The sequence below is a fragment of the Rhopilema esculentum genome, chromosome 19 (genome assembly GCF_057945365.1).
Source record: "Rhopilema esculentum isolate cy_ngs chromosome 19, ASM5794536v1, whole genome shotgun sequence".
NCBI classification, from domain to species: Eukaryota; Metazoa; Cnidaria; class Scyphozoa; order Rhizostomeae; family Rhizostomatidae; genus Rhopilema; species Rhopilema esculentum.
This window is the reverse complement of record NC_142833.1, coordinates 442,021-462,037: the sequence shown is the minus strand read 5'-3', so window position 1 is coordinate 462,037 and position 20,017 is coordinate 442,021. Positions and strand designations below refer to the sequence as shown.

At 37.6% G+C, this 20,017-nt stretch overlaps 3 protein-coding genes across 5 annotated transcripts in view; all 3 read left to right on the top strand.

Moving 5' to 3' along the window:
- The window catches only part of LOC135688004 (uncharacterized), a 35,437-nt gene extending 30,028 nt beyond the window's left edge, over window positions 1–5,409 (top strand). For all 3 annotated transcript variants that reach the window (XM_065204676.2, XM_065204677.2, XM_089114212.1), the window contains one exon: window positions 2,659–5,409. In XM_065204676.2, coding sequence (XP_065060748.2) covers window positions 2,670–3,929 — 1,260 coding nt within the window. In that variant the 5' untranslated portion in view covers window positions 2,659–2,669 and the 3' untranslated portion in view covers window positions 3,930–5,409. The remainder of the gene's footprint in view (window positions 1–2,658) is intronic.
- A 132-nt stretch (window positions 5,410–5,541) lies between these two features.
- On the top strand, window positions 5,542–16,778 carry LOC135688002 (uncharacterized). Its single transcript, XM_065204673.2, has 9 exons — window positions 5,542–5,717; window positions 8,783–8,866; window positions 9,494–9,639; window positions 9,860–9,988; window positions 11,506–11,686; window positions 12,049–12,198; window positions 12,524–12,783; window positions 14,532–14,919; window positions 16,056–16,778. The coding sequence occupies exons 1-9, from the start codon at window positions 5,687–5,689 to the stop codon at window positions 16,118–16,120; spliced, it is 1,434 nt and encodes a 477-aa protein (XP_065060745.1). The 5' UTR covers window positions 5,542–5,686; the 3' UTR covers window positions 16,121–16,778.
- A 150-nt stretch (window positions 16,779–16,928) lies between these two features.
- Window positions 16,929–20,017, top strand: LOC135688003 (BTB/POZ domain-containing protein 6). The gene has a single exon (XM_065204675.2). It carries the CDS (start codon window positions 17,705–17,707, stop codon window positions 19,115–19,117), a length of 1,413 nt encoding a protein of 470 aa, XP_065060747.2. The 5' UTR covers window positions 16,929–17,704; the 3' UTR covers window positions 19,118–20,017.

Genomic DNA, 20,017 nt, shown 5'->3' with positions numbered 1-20,017 from the left:
ACATTTGTGGACGTTGTGAACCTGTGGGTCTTATCCTATCATAAACTTCGTTGGTCAATACTTTTGAGTTAACCAGCTCCAAAAGGCGTTTTTGAAGTTTCCGCTCTAGCTTGGCCGTTTTATCCTGTGTTTCGACGTCACCCAATTTTTCGAACTTTTCTTTGTCGAGGAGAATATTCTCCATTTTTTGGATGTAGTCCTTTTTGTTCAAAATAACCACTCCTGACCCTTTATCAGGCTTTGTAATAAAGATGTCATTATTAGACCGTAGAGATTTTAATGCTTGAAAATGTTCTGCTCTAAAAAGTTCTGTTGTTTATGAATTTACGTGCCAGTGTGATTCTGGCTACGTAGGACGCACCACCCAAAGATTGGAGGATAGGATAAAACAACACATTCCATCTAATATTAGAAACAAAACACATCCCGAAAGAGAACAGCCACCTCGGTCTTGCAAATCCAAAATTACTAATAAAACCTGCGATTCTGCTATCGGGCAGCATTTGCTAGAAAACCCAGATTGTGCTAAAAACTATAATGGCGACATGTTTTGGATTATTGGTAAAGCCCGATCGTCGTTCCACCTAGCAGTTTTAGAATCTATCTACATAAGCACGAAAAAACCGCTACTGTGTAGACAAAAGGAGTTCGTTTTCACCTTAGGACTCCATTGGTAACATTCTAATAGGCAAGCGGCACTGATTGGTCAACCTTTACAGTCATGTGCTCGTGTTTCTGATTGGCCTATTTCGATCCACAACTGGGTATATATATTTCTTAGCGTAGAGTTTTCGATCTATGTTCTGACGTTTTAAACTCTGAAGAGTGTCAGACGAAAAGCTTTAGTTTACTAAATGTTTGCTTTTTTCAAAGCCATTTACAAATAATATTTTGTTGCATCTTGAAGGATTGTTGGTAGATATGCGAAACTACAGCGCTCGTTCACGCTAAACTAAATTTACAAACCAAAAAGTAAGCATAAAACTTCTTCACGTGTAATTGCTCTGATGAAGTTCAAGTCCGTTTACTTTTGCTGTGATGAAGCCCCGTTTGCCGGGGCGAATTATTGGCCATTACTGATTTCTATGTGTGTTTATTGTTGTACATTCTCGGCGCGTTGCGCTGTTCCTTATTCGCTACATTTTGTCGATTTTTCGCCGCAAGAATTCCATCGGAGTCCGTCGAGCTTCCTGCTATTGCGGCCTTTTCATTATTCACACACCAAGTATTATTAGCCGGTTTCTCCAACTTCTACGTCAGTGATGTCTATCTTTGAGAAATAGGTCGCATTTGAGTAACAAATTCTCCTCATCATCCCACTTACAAATTTTGCAAAATCTTTTAGGTTGTTTATCATTCCTTGTGTCTTCTCTCGCGTCCTGATTGCTCCTCCAGCGTACTACTGGATCACGTGATTTATGATTCTCTTTGTTTAGCCTTTCCGTATCCGTACTTATAGTTTTTTCGCCTGTAGTTTTATATACTGAGGATGACTCTAACTAGAGTTGAACGTTTATCTATTGGAAATGTCTAATTAAAGGGTTTGTAACTTTTTAACTGGACTATCTAATTGAATCGGATTTTCAGTATATACTGGTTTCATCTATTAAAATGTAATAAGGAGTTTTCGAATCGATTCAAGCTAAAAGAACTGCCATGTCTTTTTTTGTCGTGGTACTGGTTATAAATTTCGTTATCAAGCTGCCTTTCCAAAAGTCTGAATATTGAAAATTCATTTTAGAAAACTGACTTAGTTCTGTGCACCTAGGGAGTCAGTGTGAATCCGCCTCTGGCCTTCCAGATTTGATCATCCAGAGTTAGTCAGAATAATTCATCCAGAATCAATGCCTCAAAATTTTCCTAGCTGGTATCGGACTGCTTAGTTGCCTTTCTATAACTTTATACAATTTTCTGGGAGATTCAAGCAAATTTGCCTCTCAATATTTGAGATCTATCTTGACCAATTAACTGCCTGGGGTTAAAGTTGAAACCAAGTGCCAGCACCTACTCCCTTTCCCGATAAGTACTTGCCTAATGATCGCTTTAACGGTCCTGTTCTATACATGAAAACGTATACACTGCCTTTACTTCAGCGAAAACTGCTTAAAGACCGGTAAAACAGCAATTTCCATTTTCTAACAACATTTTTATTTACCAATCGATTCGTCTATCCATCGATGTAGTAATTTAGAACAACCAACTTTAGTTTTTACGTACAGATTTCTTTGAATTCAACCTAAATTGGTATTATAAATTTTTCTGTTCTGTAAATTGCTTATAGATTTTCCTTGGAGATGTTCATAATAAATTTTGATTTCCATGTCAGCACATTCAATTGTAAATGTAGTTGATTGGTTCTACCATGCTCTGTTTAGGTCTTTTTAGTTGATTCCCCTTTTTTGTGATATGTATCATTTTCGCTATTCTAGCACCAAAAGCGTTCGATATTGCAGTTAAAGACTCAACCCACCCATACTCGTATGCAACCAAAGGCCACACTTACAATGTCTTTAAAGCAAGTCATTTGTTGGATTTCCATTTGTGTATAATGTAATCTTTTTAATTGCGACTAAACAGCGACAGATAGTATAATTGTCAGTAATGATATGATGACAACATGAAATGTTTTACTCAAACTATGCTTCTTTCCTTCCATAGGTACAACAGCCATGCAGTTGTTTCACTTGGCATTGCTACTGGCAACAATCTTCGTTGCATTTGGTATCTTTCTGCTTAGTTCCAAAACCAAAGATGCAAACGATTTAAATCATGTCCAACCGCTTGTTAAAAGGATCCTTCCTGCAAGAAACCCGTGGGATGGTGTCCCTGAATTTGTGCTCTACTTGAGGCTAACATCTGGTTTACGATGGGAACAAGAGTATAGAAATGATTTGATTCGCACTATGAACCTTTTCTTTCCTTATGAGAGAGCCAAACTTTTAGTTGTGTTGGACAATGAGAAAGAGGAAGACCATTTATTTGGTGACAAAATAAAAGGAGAATGGCCTTATCCACGATTATGCTACAGAGACCCAAGTACCGTCGATGCTTACCGTGGGAGGGGCAAGGCCAGGATGTTTTGGGACATGATGTATCCCGATGAATGTACCAATGTCTCTTACGTAGGGTACGTTGACACTGATACATTTTTCAGCACCTTAGTAACACCGGAGTTGCTATTTGAAAATGGAAAACCAATCATTATCGCAAAGATTGGCCAAGTTCCATACCAATGTTGGGCAGAGACAACAGAGTTGTTTCTTGGCAAAAAGGAAGTTATGCAGTGCATGTCAACTTTCCCTGTCATGATCAAAACAGAACATATGAAAGAAATGAGGGAGTTTCTTGCAAGAAGCCATAACACAGATTTCGATTTAGTTTTCAAGAATTCCGCTGCAGGAAATGAAACACTTTGTATCTGTCAATTTAGCATAATGTGCAATTATATTTGGTACTACCACAGAGATGCCTATTCATGGCGTTTGCAGATGGTCCCAAATGGTGATTGGACAGGAGAACATTTGTCTGCCAGTCAAGTGTCACCAGACTATTATCGATCTAATATGCCACCAGAGATGCTGGTACCGATGCCAAGATCGTCAATCCACCTAAGGTACACAATAACAAATGGTAAAATCTATGACAAAAGGGAGCCTCCTAAAGAAAGCATAGAAAATTTCATCAAAGAGGGACTTTGCTATTCAGCTGGATTTGATGTATGTCCAGAAAACTGCAAAAGATGGCTAAGGAATAACACGCATTACAATCTTTTTTCCTTTGAAACTTATCAATGGCTTTGGGACAAAAGATGCAAGGAGCAACAAGATAAGCATTATAGAAACGTTAAAGAATTAGTGAACTACTACGTGTCTTCAAAAAAGGAAATATTTGGACTGGCCTCTATAGACAAACTGTGCACTTTAATATGAAAATTCATCCACCTTCCTTCATTTGGTAATTCGGACAATCAGTTGTCATATCGGACAAAATGTTCCAGCACTCGCTTAAAAGACCGGTTGTAGAAACGATGAATTTGTCAACGAAGCTTTCCGGACGATCCTCAAAACTACAATCAATTTACTAAATATATATATACAACATACACAATAAATATACATCATGTCCCTAATATATACTAGATTGTGTTTCGCACAATATAAAATTTTTAAATGGACTGAAATGTTCGAGGGGAGTATAATATTTTGTAAGTTAAATCATTCAAGAGGACTACTACTTTAAGTGGACTAAGATGTTGAGAGGGCAATAATGTTTTAAGACGACTCCAACATTCAAGAAGATTGCAATATTTAGAAGACTAAAATATTACAGAGGACTAAAATAGTTGAGAGGATTTTAATATTAAAGATGGCAAATACAGTATTCGCCGACCACCACTTTCAGAATGTTCTTTTTTGGAAGGACTTCAAATAAACGATTTCATTTGTATGCGCCAGTAGTCGCTTTAAATCAAATGCTATAGAGACATGTAAGCTTTTTGTGGCTGGCTAATTGTTTTTCACATTTTATATTGTAAATGGGATGAGCCCAAAGACCCTTTTTTAAAATCTGCTTTTAAATCTGTATATCATTATAGAGGACTACTACTTTAAAGAGGCAGATATCTCTTTAAAGAGAACACCCTCTCTGACATGATCAGTAAAACACCTCCATGTTGATTTCGATCAAACCTGACGGGTTTTGAAAAGCCATCTAGTAAAAACTGACTGGTTGTAAAGGTTTTATCAAATTTTGTCTCTGCAATAGCAAATATATAAACATTATTAGCTACAAGGGGTCTTAGAAATTCAAATTTGTTTCTGATTAAGTTAATATTTAGGTAGGCAATGATTAGGCCTTTGTGGTTTTTCGTCCTGATAGCTTCCAAAGAACTGTCATCAGAGGCTTCATTCACAGATTCGTAAGGTTTTGCAATAGTTCAATTGTTTCCATAGTTAATATTATCAAAATGTGAGTCAGACGGGGAAGACGAGGGAAGGACGAGGGAAGGACACCGCCACAGGGCAGCCCGGCCCATTTTTACAACGATTCATTTCCAAACAAGAAGAATTCAAGTTTTCAATGGCGTCTATCAAATCCAGATTTGCAGGTCGTTGAAAATCTTTGGCTTCACATGAAAAACAATATGCACCACGATTTAAATGGTTCTTTAGGAACCAAATAATCGTTAAATAAACGAATTGTTCAGGTTTGACACGAAATTCCACAATAATCCAGTGGCAAATTACATCCTACGAACTCAAGAAGGCTAAAAGTGGTTTCAAAAGCTTGCAGCTTACGTCAAAATGCTACAAATTGAAACTTTAAAAGACGTTTCTTATTGTAATTTTTTTAAAAAGTGCTCTAAAAGATCGACGTTTTAATTGGTGATTGTTTCACCTCCGACCCACCCCTATTCGCCACTTAGAAATACAATCCAATCGCGCGCGTATGTATGTGATTGCTTTATCGGTGATTGAAGAGGAGAATCTTTTCAAGAACGAGGTGAAGATGCTGCCTCGTTTGCAGCTTCTGTCTCATTATGAGAATGCGGCAATGTTCTTTGGGCCAAATCGTATGGCTGAATGGATAGTGCCTCTTATGTAGTTTTTTGCATGTTGCTTGCCATATTGTTGGGTAAAGAAATTGGCAGGAATAAAGTTTGTGCACTCACACAGTAAATAGTGTAATGGCAGGTCCAATACAGGAGAGAAATCAGGGTGAGTAGTTTGTATTTCGCTACACTCTACCCGACCTTTACGGCATCACTTTTCGACGAGATCTCGGTTGTGCACGAACAAAAATTGAAGTGTGCAGGGTTCATTAGTCAGAAGGTGTGCACTTAAAGTGTGTGCAGCCTTAAGCTGTAGATTTATATTTTCTTTATTCATTTTTTTTGTTCTCCAGCAACACCAGTGCCTGCGGAAGCAGAAAAGAAGAAGTCAAACGCACACTTTATACTTGACAGGCTCGGAATCTAGGCCACCAACTTTCCTCTTCACTTATATACTCCAAAATTCCTGAAGTCCTGTAGTTAATTATTTGAATTAACTGTGCTTGCTGGATTTCCCCTCTTCAAATCTAGAATTTTCTTAGATTTAGCTGATTAGGTTTAACAGCAGTGAAAAAAAGCAAAGCACATATTACATAGTTTCCAGACTGGAAACTCTGTCTCTTGGGCGGAGAAGTTTGCTTTAAATATTTGAGACTGGGTTGCCCGAAAGGGTAAGTTTTTTAGCGCTTTTAGCGTTAATTATGGTAAATGTTTTTATCTGGAGATTTTGCGCAGCCAATTATGGAAAAGCACACAGTTGAGTGCGTGGTCAATATCTTGTGGGCGCACAACAAAGTTTCCAGTCTGACATAGTTTAAAATTCAATTTTTTGCCAGAGAAAAAAATTGCAGAAAAGTCTGGTTTAAACTATAGAGATCTTTTCTTCAACTTTTCCAAAAAACGTACTAGTGTCGCTGGCTACCAACAAGAACACCTGGCCAAAAACAGCAGCAGTGGTGGCGTTTCTATTTATATTAGGGACTCTAATAAATACAAACCACGTTCTGATGTTCCAAAGGATGATCTTGAACTCATTTGTAATGAAGTAGAACCACCCGAAAGCAAGTCATTTCTCATTGTAGCTTGGTACAGACCACCTAGTGACCCTGTTGGTTCTTTCAATAAGCTAGAACATGCTCTATCTTATTTGGACATAGAGGGAAAAGAGATGATCTTCCTTGGAGACACTAATTGTGATCTTGCAGGATGTGAAGCTGATCAGCTCAGAGAAAACAACACAAAAAATTTGTGTGATGTGTATGGGATCTTTGGCTTCAAACAGCTTATTTGTGAACAAACAAGGGTAACCCTGACCACATCTTCTATCCTTGACCAGATTGCCACAACAAATGCCAGAAACATAATGGGTTCAGGAGTGCATAAAGTTTCTCTAAGTGATCATTATTTGGTCTACTGCATCAGAAAATTCAATTGTGCAGTGGAAAAAGGCCAAAAAATGATCAAAACATGCAAAATGAAACATTTCAGTGAGGAAGCATTCCTTGCTGGTGTTTCTGCTATATGTTGGGAGCAAATATTCACTGAGACCAATGAAATTAATATTCTGGTCAATTACTGGTCCAGCCGATTTTCCCTGAACATTGACAAACATGCTCCAATATGTCACCACTCATTATGGATTTTTATAGGCATATCCGCAATAAGGTCAACACTCTCAATAAATAAAGGGGATACTACACTAATAAGATCTCTGCATGTGAAAGGGAACATGAAGGAATCACCATCAATTAGGGATGTACCGGATATCCGGTAGGCCGGATAATCCGGCGCCGGATCGCTGATTTTTTAAAAATCGGGTTCCGGCCGGATTTGTTTTCAAAATTGGGCCAGTTGCCGGATTTTCCAGAATTTCAATCATAACTAAGAAAATTTCTAGAGAAAACATGTTAGAAAAGTATAAATACAAAGAATGGGATTGTTGGATTCTTGTGAAAGTTTTAGATTTTGCCTTTTTATGAGCATTTTGGCTTAAATTGCTCACCAGTCTAGCTTTCGTTTTGGAAATTCAATCTGGCAACCCTGAATGGGTCTCTTTGATCTTCTCGCTATAAATTTTTTCGCAAAGTGGCTCAAAAACTTTTTATTACTGAAAAATCCATAAATGGCCAGATTATCCGGTAAAATCCGGCCGGATATTCCGCGAAGAAATTCGGTAAATCCGGTTCCGGCCGGATTATGAAAATCCTGATCCGGTACACCCCTACCATCAATGAACTTCTTAATAAGATTAAAGGGACGTTCCAGCCCAAAATTTTTACTTCACAACACTATTTAATCAGACCTCCTGAAAACTAATGTGCTATTATTTTTTTCATATCTCTTACCGTTTTGTAGTTATAAGCGTTTGTAAATTGGTCATTGAGTTGAATTGTTTTTCAACCGTGTTATCAGAGATCTTTAGATTGACGTCACAAACATTTTCAGCCTCAGTAAGTTCACCGCAAGTATCATTGGCTGTTCAAAGGGTCAACAAGAACCTAGCAAAATGGCAGACAGGGCCTAGCAGCAGCATGCAGGCCTTGAAAAAAGATTTTTCTTCCTGGCAGCAAAATGAAAAATTCAAGATTTCCTGCGAAGCTTTGACAAAGTTTCTAGCCACTGAAAGTGATATTTAAGTTGCTTGATTTGTTTAAAAATTTGTCCTAAAAAAATTGCCATACTAAAAAAGAACTCATTGCTGGTCCTCGACTTTTGATAACAGCTTTCAGAACAGCAACCATTTTGTTTATACTGTATTAGATGATCAAGAAGAACGTGACCATGCATAATACTGATAGTTTATTTTCAAGGTTAAAGTTAGTAGATCTTAAAATCTATAATAACTTTGATTAAATTTCATATCAGTACTAGCAAACTAGATACTTAATTAGTATTGATGTATCCTACATCTTGCTCTGGGTTTCGGTTCGTTGCTTTTTTTATCATCAAAGGTAGTAGTTCATACAACATGTGTGAATACTATTTTATTTTTCAATGGTTAAAATTACTGTTTTAAATCAGGGTTGGTGCTAGAGGCAAAGATGTTAGACCAAAACGCTTACATTCTATAAAGCAAGCGATGAAAAATATATGCGAATGCGAATTTCCTAACATGGAACACATTTGCATCAATTTTCAGATAGTAAAGATTTTATCTTACCATCTATTTTTGGCTAATGTCTTAATCTACATAGCAAAAATGTCATATTTTGTTCATTGGATTATTTGCAGATGCAACAGTTTATTGTGGGAATCTGGATGAAAAGGTTTCAGAGCCATTGCTCTGGGAACTGTTTCTCCAAGCAGGACCCGTCGGTAAGCTGAACACCAAAATGTTTCTCATATTGTCATTTTCTGATTCTAGTTACTCATGCAATGTCTCTTGTAACAAGTAGCTTTCTCCATTCATGCCAAACCAAGAAGATTTCCAAAAATAACTGAGCCAGCCCTCAAGCAGGCGCATATTTGGATCAAAAGTCTGCTGATTGTTTTCTCAGCATAAATTTTTAGAAAAAGATTGTAAAAGAGCTTTGAAATACTTTTGTTGAAGGTGATGGTTTTTTAAAATAATGATATCAGAAGGGATGTCATTTTTCAGGAATATTATCGTAAAATGCGTTTATATAACTAGATGTGTCATCAATGCATCAGTTATTCCACTTTCATCATTGAAATAATTTGTAACCTGGATTATTCCATGCATATATCATCAAAAAATTTTGAGCTACTCTGTTAAAAAGCCATGTTCTCTATGATTCTAATTTCCAGTTTTCTTAATGTGAGAACTCATTTTGAGAGTTGGAGGTGGGGAGGCTTTTGGGTTATGGTCAATAAGAAGAAGTAGCACATGCAGTTTCCGCAGAAGTATGAACTTTCAGTGATGAAGTCTCTTATTTCTGTTTCATCTTCGAATTTAAATACTTCTTCCATTTTCATTTCCAGTTAATGTTCACATGCCAAAGGACAGAATTACTCAAGCACATCAAGGTTATGGGTTCGTCGAGTTCATGGGGGAGGAAGATGCAGACTATGCTATTAAGATTATGAACATGATTAAAGTGTATGGGAAGCCCATACGTGTTAATAAGGTATTTTGGTCCCAGGTTTTTACTTGTTTTACCTATGTGTATCTAGGCTCATATTTATTCTACTAGCACAGTGTTTTATCAGGGCGAAGATCGTGATATTTTTCTTAAATCTGATTTGCGGAAAGTTCTGTACTTGGTGTTTTATTATCATCATCACATTTTCGTCTAAACTGCGTTGACAAATCAACTTAATTTGCAACCAATGTCTATTCTGTTTCAGGCCTCTGCGCACAATAAAAATCTTGATGTTGGAGCAAATGTGTTTATTGGCAACCTCGATCCAGAAATTGACGAAAAGCTTCTCTATGATACATTCTCCGCTTTTGGTGTCATTCTGCAAACGCCAAAGGTTTGCATTCTGTCTTTCTCGAGTTTTTACTTTTAATCTAGCTCTTTGCAATGCCACAAGATACAGAATCACAATACAAAGACTCGTATCTGTCAATTAAAAATTCAAATCTATCAGCTTGAAACCCATCTATCATTTTTCGCAACAGCAGTGTTAAGGATAGGAAGAATTATGGACAGGCCAAAAAACAGGACTGTTATCTGTGAAAGGGAAAAAGTGTTGGCTCTTTTAAATTTCTATTAAATCTTTATAGCTGATGAAGATGATTAAATGTACTCATTCTTCGAGTTAAGAATGGGCAGTTGGAAGAAAGCAAGATCTGCCTGCAGCTGTCACGCTTTTGGTATAAACAGAAGGGTTTTATTCATCGGCCCTGCCGCTCCAGTCGCACAAGAAGCTAGAGATCATCGATTTGTCAAAGACAGCAAATCTGATGACTTTCTCTTCTATAAAATGTACACAAATGTTTCTCTTTTTGTAGAGGTCTAGCATGTTTGAAACTGTGAATTGGTCTAATAGTCCTTTAGCAATGATGAATTAAGCTTCGAGAAGACCAGCATGTACTGTAGGCTTTGGGTAATATCAGGGTATTTTTAACTTGCCTATGGTGGGCCCTTTCGTAAGCTTCAAGGGATAATATCATTTTATTTTGTGCGCTTAACTCAACTGAACTAAACTGCAATGGGAGCAATCCGAGTAGTAAAAGTGTCTCCCTTTTTAATGAAAACTCAAATACTGAACTGAAGTGCTTAGTTCATGAGGGAACCAACAAGAGCAAGCATTATATTCCAATGAATGACCAGTGTTGAAGTGCCTTATATCAATATTTCAAAGAAACTGACCAACAAGATGATAGCTAGTGGAATGAATAAGCGCTTTTGCAGTATGGGAAAGGCTTTAGCTGCAGATGATTGCTTTTATAGGATTTCCTCTGGTGAAGTTAATACTATTGTTAAAAGAAAATGGTAAAAAGTAAAATCATAAGCGAAATAGACATAGACAAGGCAGATGGTAAGATAAAAGCATAAAAGATGTAGTGATGAAAATATATCTGGTTACTTTCTGAGAACCGAATTTAGCATGTTAGTGATATGCATTTACTTCCGTCTTAAAATTTTTTTTCAGAAGTCGGTTTGTCATTTATAAAAGACCTAAATGCTGCAAAACGTTTATACTAGACAAATTTTGCCATTTAGCTAAGATTTAGCTAAGATTTAGCGAGATTGTCTTTAAAATTTAGCCTAAGATTCAACTTCTTCTCTTTAGACCTTAATAGGAAAGCATAAAGCGAATTTCCGAATTTCCTCTCTTCAGACCTTAAACCGAATTGCCACTTGAAGAAAGCCTTTATACTGGAGCAGACTGTTGAAGAAAAGCATCGTTTGTCTGCTTCATATCTCACCGTTTTGTGCCTGTCATGTAATTTGTGTTTGTTGTTGCAGGCACTCATTCGGGCGATCTGTTGCATGCCTTAAATTCGTCTATCCTGTAAGTGATTTTCGCTTCACTGCTTTTAGATCATGCGTGATCCAGAAACTGGAAACTCCAAGGGTTTTGCCTTCATCAACTTTGCTAGTTTTGCGGCATCAGATGCGGCTATAGAAGCAATGAACGGCCAGTACCTGAGCAACCGACCAATCAGCGTTTCGTATGCCTTCAAAAAAGATTCCAAAGGAGAAAGACATGGCTCTGCTGCTGGTATGTATCTTTGTGTCTGCTCATACGCTTTGTGTCTGCTCATACGCTTTGTGTCTGCTCATACGCTTTGTGTCTGCTCATACGCTTTGTGTCTGCTCAAACTTTTGTAGCTGATATTCTTTCAAAAATCTGACATCTACCTGGGCATGTAACACAAAGATAGTCACCGGCAGGTGTACACTTGATCTGATACGTATTGACACTGAAACCTCTTTGCGCTTCCCAATGGTGTTAGCAATCGTGAAGCCTTGGAATATTCACAGGCGAAATGACGTGCTTTTTACTGGCTTTTTACCCGTTGTTGCTTGCCCCTGACGATGTTTTGCTGAAAGGCTTTTTATTGTGTATCTTTGATTCTACAGAACGACTCCTGGCTGCACAGAATCCATTGACCCAGACAGACCGGCCGCATCAACTGTTTGCTGATGCTCCTCCGGTTGCACCCAGCGGTATGGACATTGCTCAGCAGATGTCCGGCATCAATATGCTTGTTCCGCCTGGACAAGTGTCAGGTAAGCAATTAATTTTTATGAAGATTATTGCATTGTATCCAACTGTGATATATTGCTTGTATAAAGTTTTTCTTTTCATGTATTGTAATCCTCTGTTTTTCTTAATTTCTGTTTTTTCCAAGGACTTCTCTGCTGATCAAGGTTGTGCTAGGCAGACGATCAAGGGTCCTTGTGAATTTTAGCTTCTGCAACACATACTTTCTTAAAGTACCAGTGCTTAAACATACATGCACCCGTATTAATATTTTATTCTTTTCATTTTCTATTTCATTTTTTCTGTTTTAGACCTATTTTAAATCTTATCCTAGATATGCTTTTTTTCTAGTTCCGTCTATTCCACCACCAAGTTTACCTCCGGCAATCCCCCCACCTGGATTACCTCCCCATGGTTTAATCCCCCCACCGCCTGTTATGCCGCAGATGCCACCATCTTCGCAACCCCTGTTTATGACTCGGCCAGTTCCTCCATCATCAGTTGCCTCCTCCACCGCCGACTACCCAGCGTCCATTGGAGCTGCGTCCTCCGCAGGTCAGATGCCCCTACCAGGCCAGCGTCCAATACTGCCCCCTCCAAGACCGATGATGGTGAGTTTACTTTCATATATATTTATTCCCTTTATTAAAAGAGCAAAGAAAAAACCAAAATCAAACAAAGAAAGAATGAATGTCATGCTTTCATTTGGTATTTAGGTCCTTATGTACTGCTTTGATGCAATTGGGAATAGTAGAGAAGAAGGAGTTCTGTAGTTTGGGCTTCTGTACGAAAGTGTTGGTCCATTGACCCAGATGAGTGTATTCAATTGATTTGGGTCAGTCTTATCATGCTTGTTTGGTATTCTTTTTCCACGCTGTTCTCTTCTCTTGTCTCTCCCTCCCTTTTTGATATCAAGCATAGTGCATTTCTTCAAATTCTTTGTAATTCACTTGTTCTCTTTTTGGGGTTAGGGCCCATATACATCACAGGATTCCTTTCAGTGTACCTGTTTTTTTCGTTTAGGAAAAACTCTGCTCTAAATTCTGTCATGTTTTCTCTTCCCCTCTCATATCTTAGGTATCTAAGGTAGGCCTGGTGCATTGGCTCTCTGGCGGGGAAAAGTTTACTTTTCTTGTCCATTTCCTGTTCAGAACTTCAAGCTGCTTGTACTTGAGTAAATCAAGCTATATCAAAGGCTTGATTTTTTCTATATTGGTGAGGTGAAGCAACTTGTGCCGATGCACCAACGGCCTAACGTTCCTTCCTGTGATGAGGGAATGTAGCCTCAAGAACTAATTTGATGAGGAATGTGGCAATGTCTTCTGAGGCAGCTATTTTATTTGAATTGATAAAATTTTTTGTTAATCCTTTTTCCTCTAGTAAGAAATTAATATCAAGTTCTTTATTCGTTTGAAAACTATTTTTTGCTCGGAATCCTTACATGTCTACTACCATATGTTATTTGCCGAGGGTTCTATAGCCAAATGTCCCGGGAACAGTTTAGTTTGACACTGTGATAAAGTTGAATGATGATGGTATTGAGTGTGAACTTGGAATTGCAGCTTGAAACAACAGTGTGCTCTGTCCATAGACATTGAGCACTATATGATGACAGACCAGTTAACAGTTAACAGCGTTATAGGCTGTGGGTAAGACTTTCATTTAGGCCGCGGGAAGGACGACCTTGAAGCAAATGCAGACAAAGGAAAAGATGAAACAAGCCCCCATTTACCCAGTTTGGAATTTGTTTGATCAGAATTCGCGTACTGAATTCAGGTCGCTCCATTCAGCTGGAGGGAGCGTCATGATATACAAAAGCAGGCTGAAGCGTTGTTTTGTGTGGAGCTGTTTAATGTGAATATCTTTTGAAGACAAAGGCTGGAAAAACGAAAAGGTCTTCCTAAAGTTGAAGAGTTGGTGTTGAATATTTAGATAAAATAGTAAGCACTAGGTTGAATTGGACATCGGGCAAAGAAGAAATCGAAATCTTGCATCTGACTTAGATTATTCAGGAATTGCACTGGCAAAGGCAAACATCTTATAAAATGCCTGCCTATAAAAATGATACCAATGGAGTCCAAACTGGAGGCTTGTGAAACACCAACAAACCGCTATGGTGTAAACAGAAGGCTTTCGTTTTCATCTCTTGACTTCGTTGGTAATATTTTCTATAGGCAAAAGTATGTGAGACAAAAATCTTGGAAATGTTTAAAAATAATTGATTTTTGAAAAGTTTATTAGAAAATTTTAAATAATGTATAATGCAGTTTAGCAGATTGGAACTTTCATCCCAACTCACGTTCAACACACCTTCGAGTTTAGTAAAATTTGTACCTATTTACCTCCTTTTTTGTTTTAGGCACATGGACGGCTTCCCCCTCCCATGCCTCCACCTGTCATTCCAACCCCTGGTCAACCAGAAGGAGGCCCCTCCGGAGTGGCTGAAAGCAACACCGGCGTGCAATTTAACCAGAGAACATTCCCTCCACCTGGTATCCCTGGATTTCCAAGACCCCCCATGTCGGATTCAGCAGGAGCGTTCGGCCATCCTGGTCAGTTTTTCGGAGCACCTCCTCACCCAGGTCAGTTTGGACCACCTGGGATGGCACAGAGTGGCCTTCCACGAGGTCCACCTCCACAAATGAGACAAGGCCCACCTTTCGGTGGCTTCAGGGGTCCGCAACCAGGACTGCCCACAGATCATGATGCTCAGTTTGATCCACGTGGAAATGCAAGAATGAGAATGCGTAAGTTTTCCTTGTTCTTGTGTTTTGTCGGCCCCTTATGGCAAATCATGTTCATGAATATTTCCTTTACATTGCATATTGAAGTTGTAACTCAAAGTGGGCGTAGCACCGTGTAAAGGAACCTCTTCTGCCTTACGTCATTGGTTTAAGGGATGTGGCAGAGAAACATGATTCTTTTGTTGCTGTTTGATCTAGTCTGTAATGGATCCATGTGGCAAGTAATTGGCTTATGATCTTACAGAGCATCTAGAATGTCTTTTTTGGTTAAAGAAATAAAGGTCATACTTTCTACATTTATTTTTTAGCGGTACAGAACTTCAAAATGGCTTTGAAAAAAGCAAACATTTCACAACATACTACTCAAAGCTTTTTTGTCTGAATCTCCTAAGAGTATGAAACGTCAAAACAAGGGTCCAAAAGAACGCAAATGAAAATATACACCTAGTTGAAAATAGAAATAGGCCAATCAGAAAAACGCAAGCACATGACCGGCATAGTTGTCCAATTAATGCTGTGTGCCCATAGAAAAATTACCACTGGAGTCAAAGAGAGAAAACAAACTTTTTCTGTCTACACAATGGCCACTTTTTCGTTTTTTTATTGGCCTATTCCTCACTCCTTCTGTATGTAGATCGATTCCAAAACTGTTAGATGAAAGGCGAAAAAGCAAAATGATACAAACGAAAAAGCGGCCATTGTGTAGACAGAAGAAGTTTGTTTTCTCTCTTGGACTCCAGTGGTAATTTTTCTATGGGCACACAGCATTAATTGGACAACTATGCCGGTCATGTGCTTGCGTTTTTCTGATTGGCCTATTTCTTTCCACAACTGGGTATATACTCTTTATTGTTATCTTTCAGACCCTTGTTCTGACTTATTATACTCTGGAAGGTATCAGACGGAAAAGCTTAAAGTAGTATGTTGTGAAATGTTTGTCGTTTTCAAAGCCATGTGGGTTTATTTTTTACAATACATTCCTTTATGTATTGAAGGGGCATTTTTTTTGTTTATGTATTTGACTTTTGTTTCCCTAGACAGCATTTTCATTTGGCTAGCTTCTTTTATTACATGGAAGCTCTGATTTTTTAAAAGCATGTCTCTTCAAATAAACTGTTTTTATCTCGCCTCTCTTTCAGCTATGGATCAGCGCGGAATGAGGCCAAGAATGATGCAACCACCACGACCTCCACCTCGAACGTGAGTTGGTTAAAAAAAGACATTGAAGCTGTTGCATCTGTCTGTAAGTGGTTGGTTCCTCATTCTGCAAAAGAAGAACAATGGCATGTTTGACATGTCGCTACAACGATGCTTGCTAATGCCTGCATTGGTTGCACAAAAACGAAGTTTAGAAAACACAATACAAAGTTTTCGAATTCAAACTTCTTAGATTTAATTTGCTACTCTCTTCTTATTCCTCAAATACTGATGTTTCCCTGGAAGTTGTCCCCCTATTAGCTCAGACTTTCACTAGGTTGGACTGAGTTTCAATTCCCATTTAATTTTTTCTCCTTATTCAAGTTAAAAATCGGATATTTGCTTCGTCAGAAAGTTTCCTTGAGAATTTCCTTCAATTTTCCTGTAAGAGTTGGTTTTGCTTTGCTGAAAAAAGATTTAATTTGGTACACAACCCATTCAAAAAGCTCTTTCCATCTTCCTTTCCCAAAAAGAAAATATCTTCCTACCACCTTAGTGAAATGATATGGAAAGTTTCATAGAGCTGTGCAAGCTCCCATATTGCTTCTATGTTTTTTACTCATCTTCTGAAAGTAGTCATTTTGTGTTCCTAACATTGCTTTTATTTTCATGTATTTAATAAGGATAAACTGTTGCATAATGTCCAAAATATATTATGTCTAAAAGATGGTAGTGTTTTTGTGATAGTCTTTTGACATCAGTTCTTTTTTCAATGGTAATTTACCAACCCTTGCATACTTTGTTTAGCTTTTTTACCAGCTAGCCCAATCACGGTCAGTAAGGTCTCATTCCAAAAAACATCTAGTCCAATCACGGTCAGTAAGGTCTTATTCCAAAAAACATCTAGCCCAATCACGGTCAGTACGGCCTTGTTCCAAAAAACATCTCGCCCAATCACGATCAGTAAGGTCTTATTCTAAGAAAATTTTTCTATCCACTGTACTACTTTTGGTTTTAACATTGCTTCATTGCACAATTAATTGTTTTATTATCATATTATTTCATTTTTATCATATTAAGATTTATTGTTGTCAAATAACCCATGCTTAATTTTCAAGAATGACCTATTTCATCCTAGGAGTAACTTACAATTTCTAAAAGTTTTATCTATTTTTTATGAACTCCTTTTTGCAAAGAGAAAAGCTACTTTTATCAACTTACATTCTGTCACATCATCAGTGGGGGCAAAAACATGATAAGATCTACCAGTAGAAATGAGAAATTATCTTTCAAAATACTGGTTTAAAAAATCTTAACTATATTTTACAAGACAACTTGAATGACAAATGATGATTACTTTGAATTACTCTATATTCTGCTTACTTTAACTATTGTTGATTAAAATCAAGATTCATGCAACTTCTATACTTTTTGTGCTACAAAGTAGGCAATAACGTGTTATGTGTCCCTTTGTACACACCTTACTTGTTCTCTACCGTGCTGGTTTATTTTATTGATTTCCTTTCCATTATTGTTTATTTTATTAAACTTCCTTTTATATTGACTTACAAGCTGTACTCTAGTATGGACTTGTGCTGTTGTTGTTGTTTCATTGTTGTTGTTGATCACTATTCCATCCAATTATTACAAAATGGAGTTCCAAGGGGAAGAAGCTGCAAGGGCTGCTACCAAAAGCTCCCAGAATGAAAGCATCAGCAAACGCTTTTATCATCGAAAGCAACAAACATCCCGTGAAAGGATGCAGTCCTTAATTTTTGCAGGCCATTGGCAAGTATCGAAAAAGGATGTTCGTACTAGAAACGCGTTCATGTTCAATAACCCCTTGATGAGCGATGTGCGTCTAATTTCTGGAAAAGGTCCTGACCAAACTGAAATTCCTGTCCATAAATACGTCCTTGCCATTTCATCGCCAGTTTTTTATGCAATGTTTTATGGCTCTTTGTCAAACACGGATTGCAAAGAAGTAAACATCGAAGATTCTGATACAGATTCACTTTTGGAAATGCTGAGGTATTTCTATTGTGATGAAACGCAACTTACAACAGAAAATGTATTCGGAACATTGTATCTTGCAAAAAAATATGTTGTGCCCTCACTAGAAGACCTTTGTGTAGTATTCCTTGAACAGAATCTAGATGCAGATAACGCACTTGATATTGTACCACAAGCAATTCTTCTGAATGAAGAACAATTGCAAGAAAGATGTCTAGATATCATCGATTGTAGAACAACTCAAGTTCTTGACTCCTGCAGTTTTACTGACATTTCCAGAGATCTATTGAAGTCTGTTCTTGGAAGGGATACTCTCTGGGCAGAAGAAATTGACATTTTTAAAGCTGTCTTAAGATGGGCAGAGAAAGAGTGCCAGAGGTGTGACCTTGAATGCACTCCAGGTAACCTCAGATCAGTTGTTGGAGACTGCCTCAATTTGATACGATTTCCAACAATGACTGATCGAGAATTTGCTGATCATGTTGCCAGGTCTGGTCTTCTAAGTGCAGAAGAGGCACTCAATGTATTTTTATACTTCACTTCAACAAATAAACCAGTTTTGAAATTCCCAACCATATCTAGGATAGGACCAGCAATGCACCATGTGCGGAGGTTTCCAGCAGCTGAAGATGGAATGCGCTTTGGGTATTATGGGACAGAAGAAGGCATTAAGTTTCAGACTGACCGAGATATAAGTATTGATGGCCTAGGTCTGTATGGAGCTGTTGAAGGAAACAGTGAAGGAAGGTATGAAATAATCACGCAAATAATTAGAGACAATCAAATCCTAAAACACATGAGATACACATCAACATCAGCATCAGAAGAAAATATTTACAAAATAATGTTTGATGAGCCAGTACCTGTTATGAGGTGTGTTTGGCATAGTGTTGTTGTCAGATTGCAGGGACCGAGATCTTGGAAGGGCATTGAAGGTTTTAAGATTGTTTTATGCCATGGTGTCACCTTTCAGTTTGGTGATTACACTGTGAACTCAATAACATCAGAATCACAAGGACAAATACCAGACATACTTTTTAGGCTTATATAACTTTAGCTTAATATGACAAAAGCAAATGTCTTCCTTTAAGTGACAAACATTTAATTCTTATGATGTATGTGCTACTTCTTAGCAGAAGCAAATATGTTACCTCATCTTCACTTGTCTCCAGGTGTTTTCTATCAAATGCCATTTTGCCAATGCTTTAAAAATTTGCTTTCCACCTGGTACAAATTTGTGAATGAAAAGCATTGAAAATAGATATTCCTGAATTGATATCAGCGAAAAGAATTTTTGCCCGATCAAAAATTGATTGTTATTAACTATTTTGCATATAGTTTTTATTAAACTTGTCCATCAGATTGAAAGCTACATACTCTTTCAAGAATTTCTCATTTTTCGCCACTGATCAAAAAAAGGCAAATAATAAAGGCATTTGTCTTGTTTCAATTCAGCTACAGTCTGTTTGTTAGAAAAACTAAGCATAGAAAGTTTAATCATATTCATAAATTTTAATTTGTTGAGGGGTGTTGTAGAATTTGATTACACAAGGAGATCATATTTTAACTGAATTGTATTATTCTTATTTGGATGTAATGCTCCTGCTTTCATTCCTGTCTTGAGCCTTTATGTGCTACTTTTCATTCTTTGGGATGTCTCTGCCCCTTTTTCTTGTTTGTTGCTAATCATTCTGGGGCAGGATAACACCTTTGTTTCCTTTTCTTTGACACTGGTCAGATTTGTGCATCATAATTCATTTGTGTTAATTTTTGTTTCTTCCATTGCATTGCAGTGGTCCTTTTTTCAGCAGATCAAATTTGTCATCAGAATGATATTGTTGTTCATATCTATGCAAAAAATGTATCATCAGTAAATTTGTATTTAGGGAAGCCATTAGTTACCTTGATATAATTCAGAGACAAGTATCATGTTTCAATGTTAATTCTAGGA

Excerpts from the sequence above, each read along its gene's own strand:
- LOC135688003 (XM_065204675.2), top strand. The coding sequence starts at position 17,705 with ATGGAGTTCCAAGGGGAAGAAGCTGCAAGGGCTGCTACCAAAAGCTCC.
- LOC135688002 (XM_065204673.2), top strand. The coding sequence starts at position 5,687 with ATGGCAGGTCCAATACAGGAGAGAAATCAGG. Across the intron at positions 5,718-8,782 it reads AATACAGGAGAGAAATCAGG|ATGCAACAGTTTATTGTGGG; the intron begins GTGAGTAGTTTG and ends GATTATTTGCAG. Across the intron at positions 12,784-14,531 it reads CCCCTCCAAGACCGATGATG|GCACATGGACGGCTTCCCCC; the intron begins GTGAGTTTACTT and ends TTTTTGTTTTAG.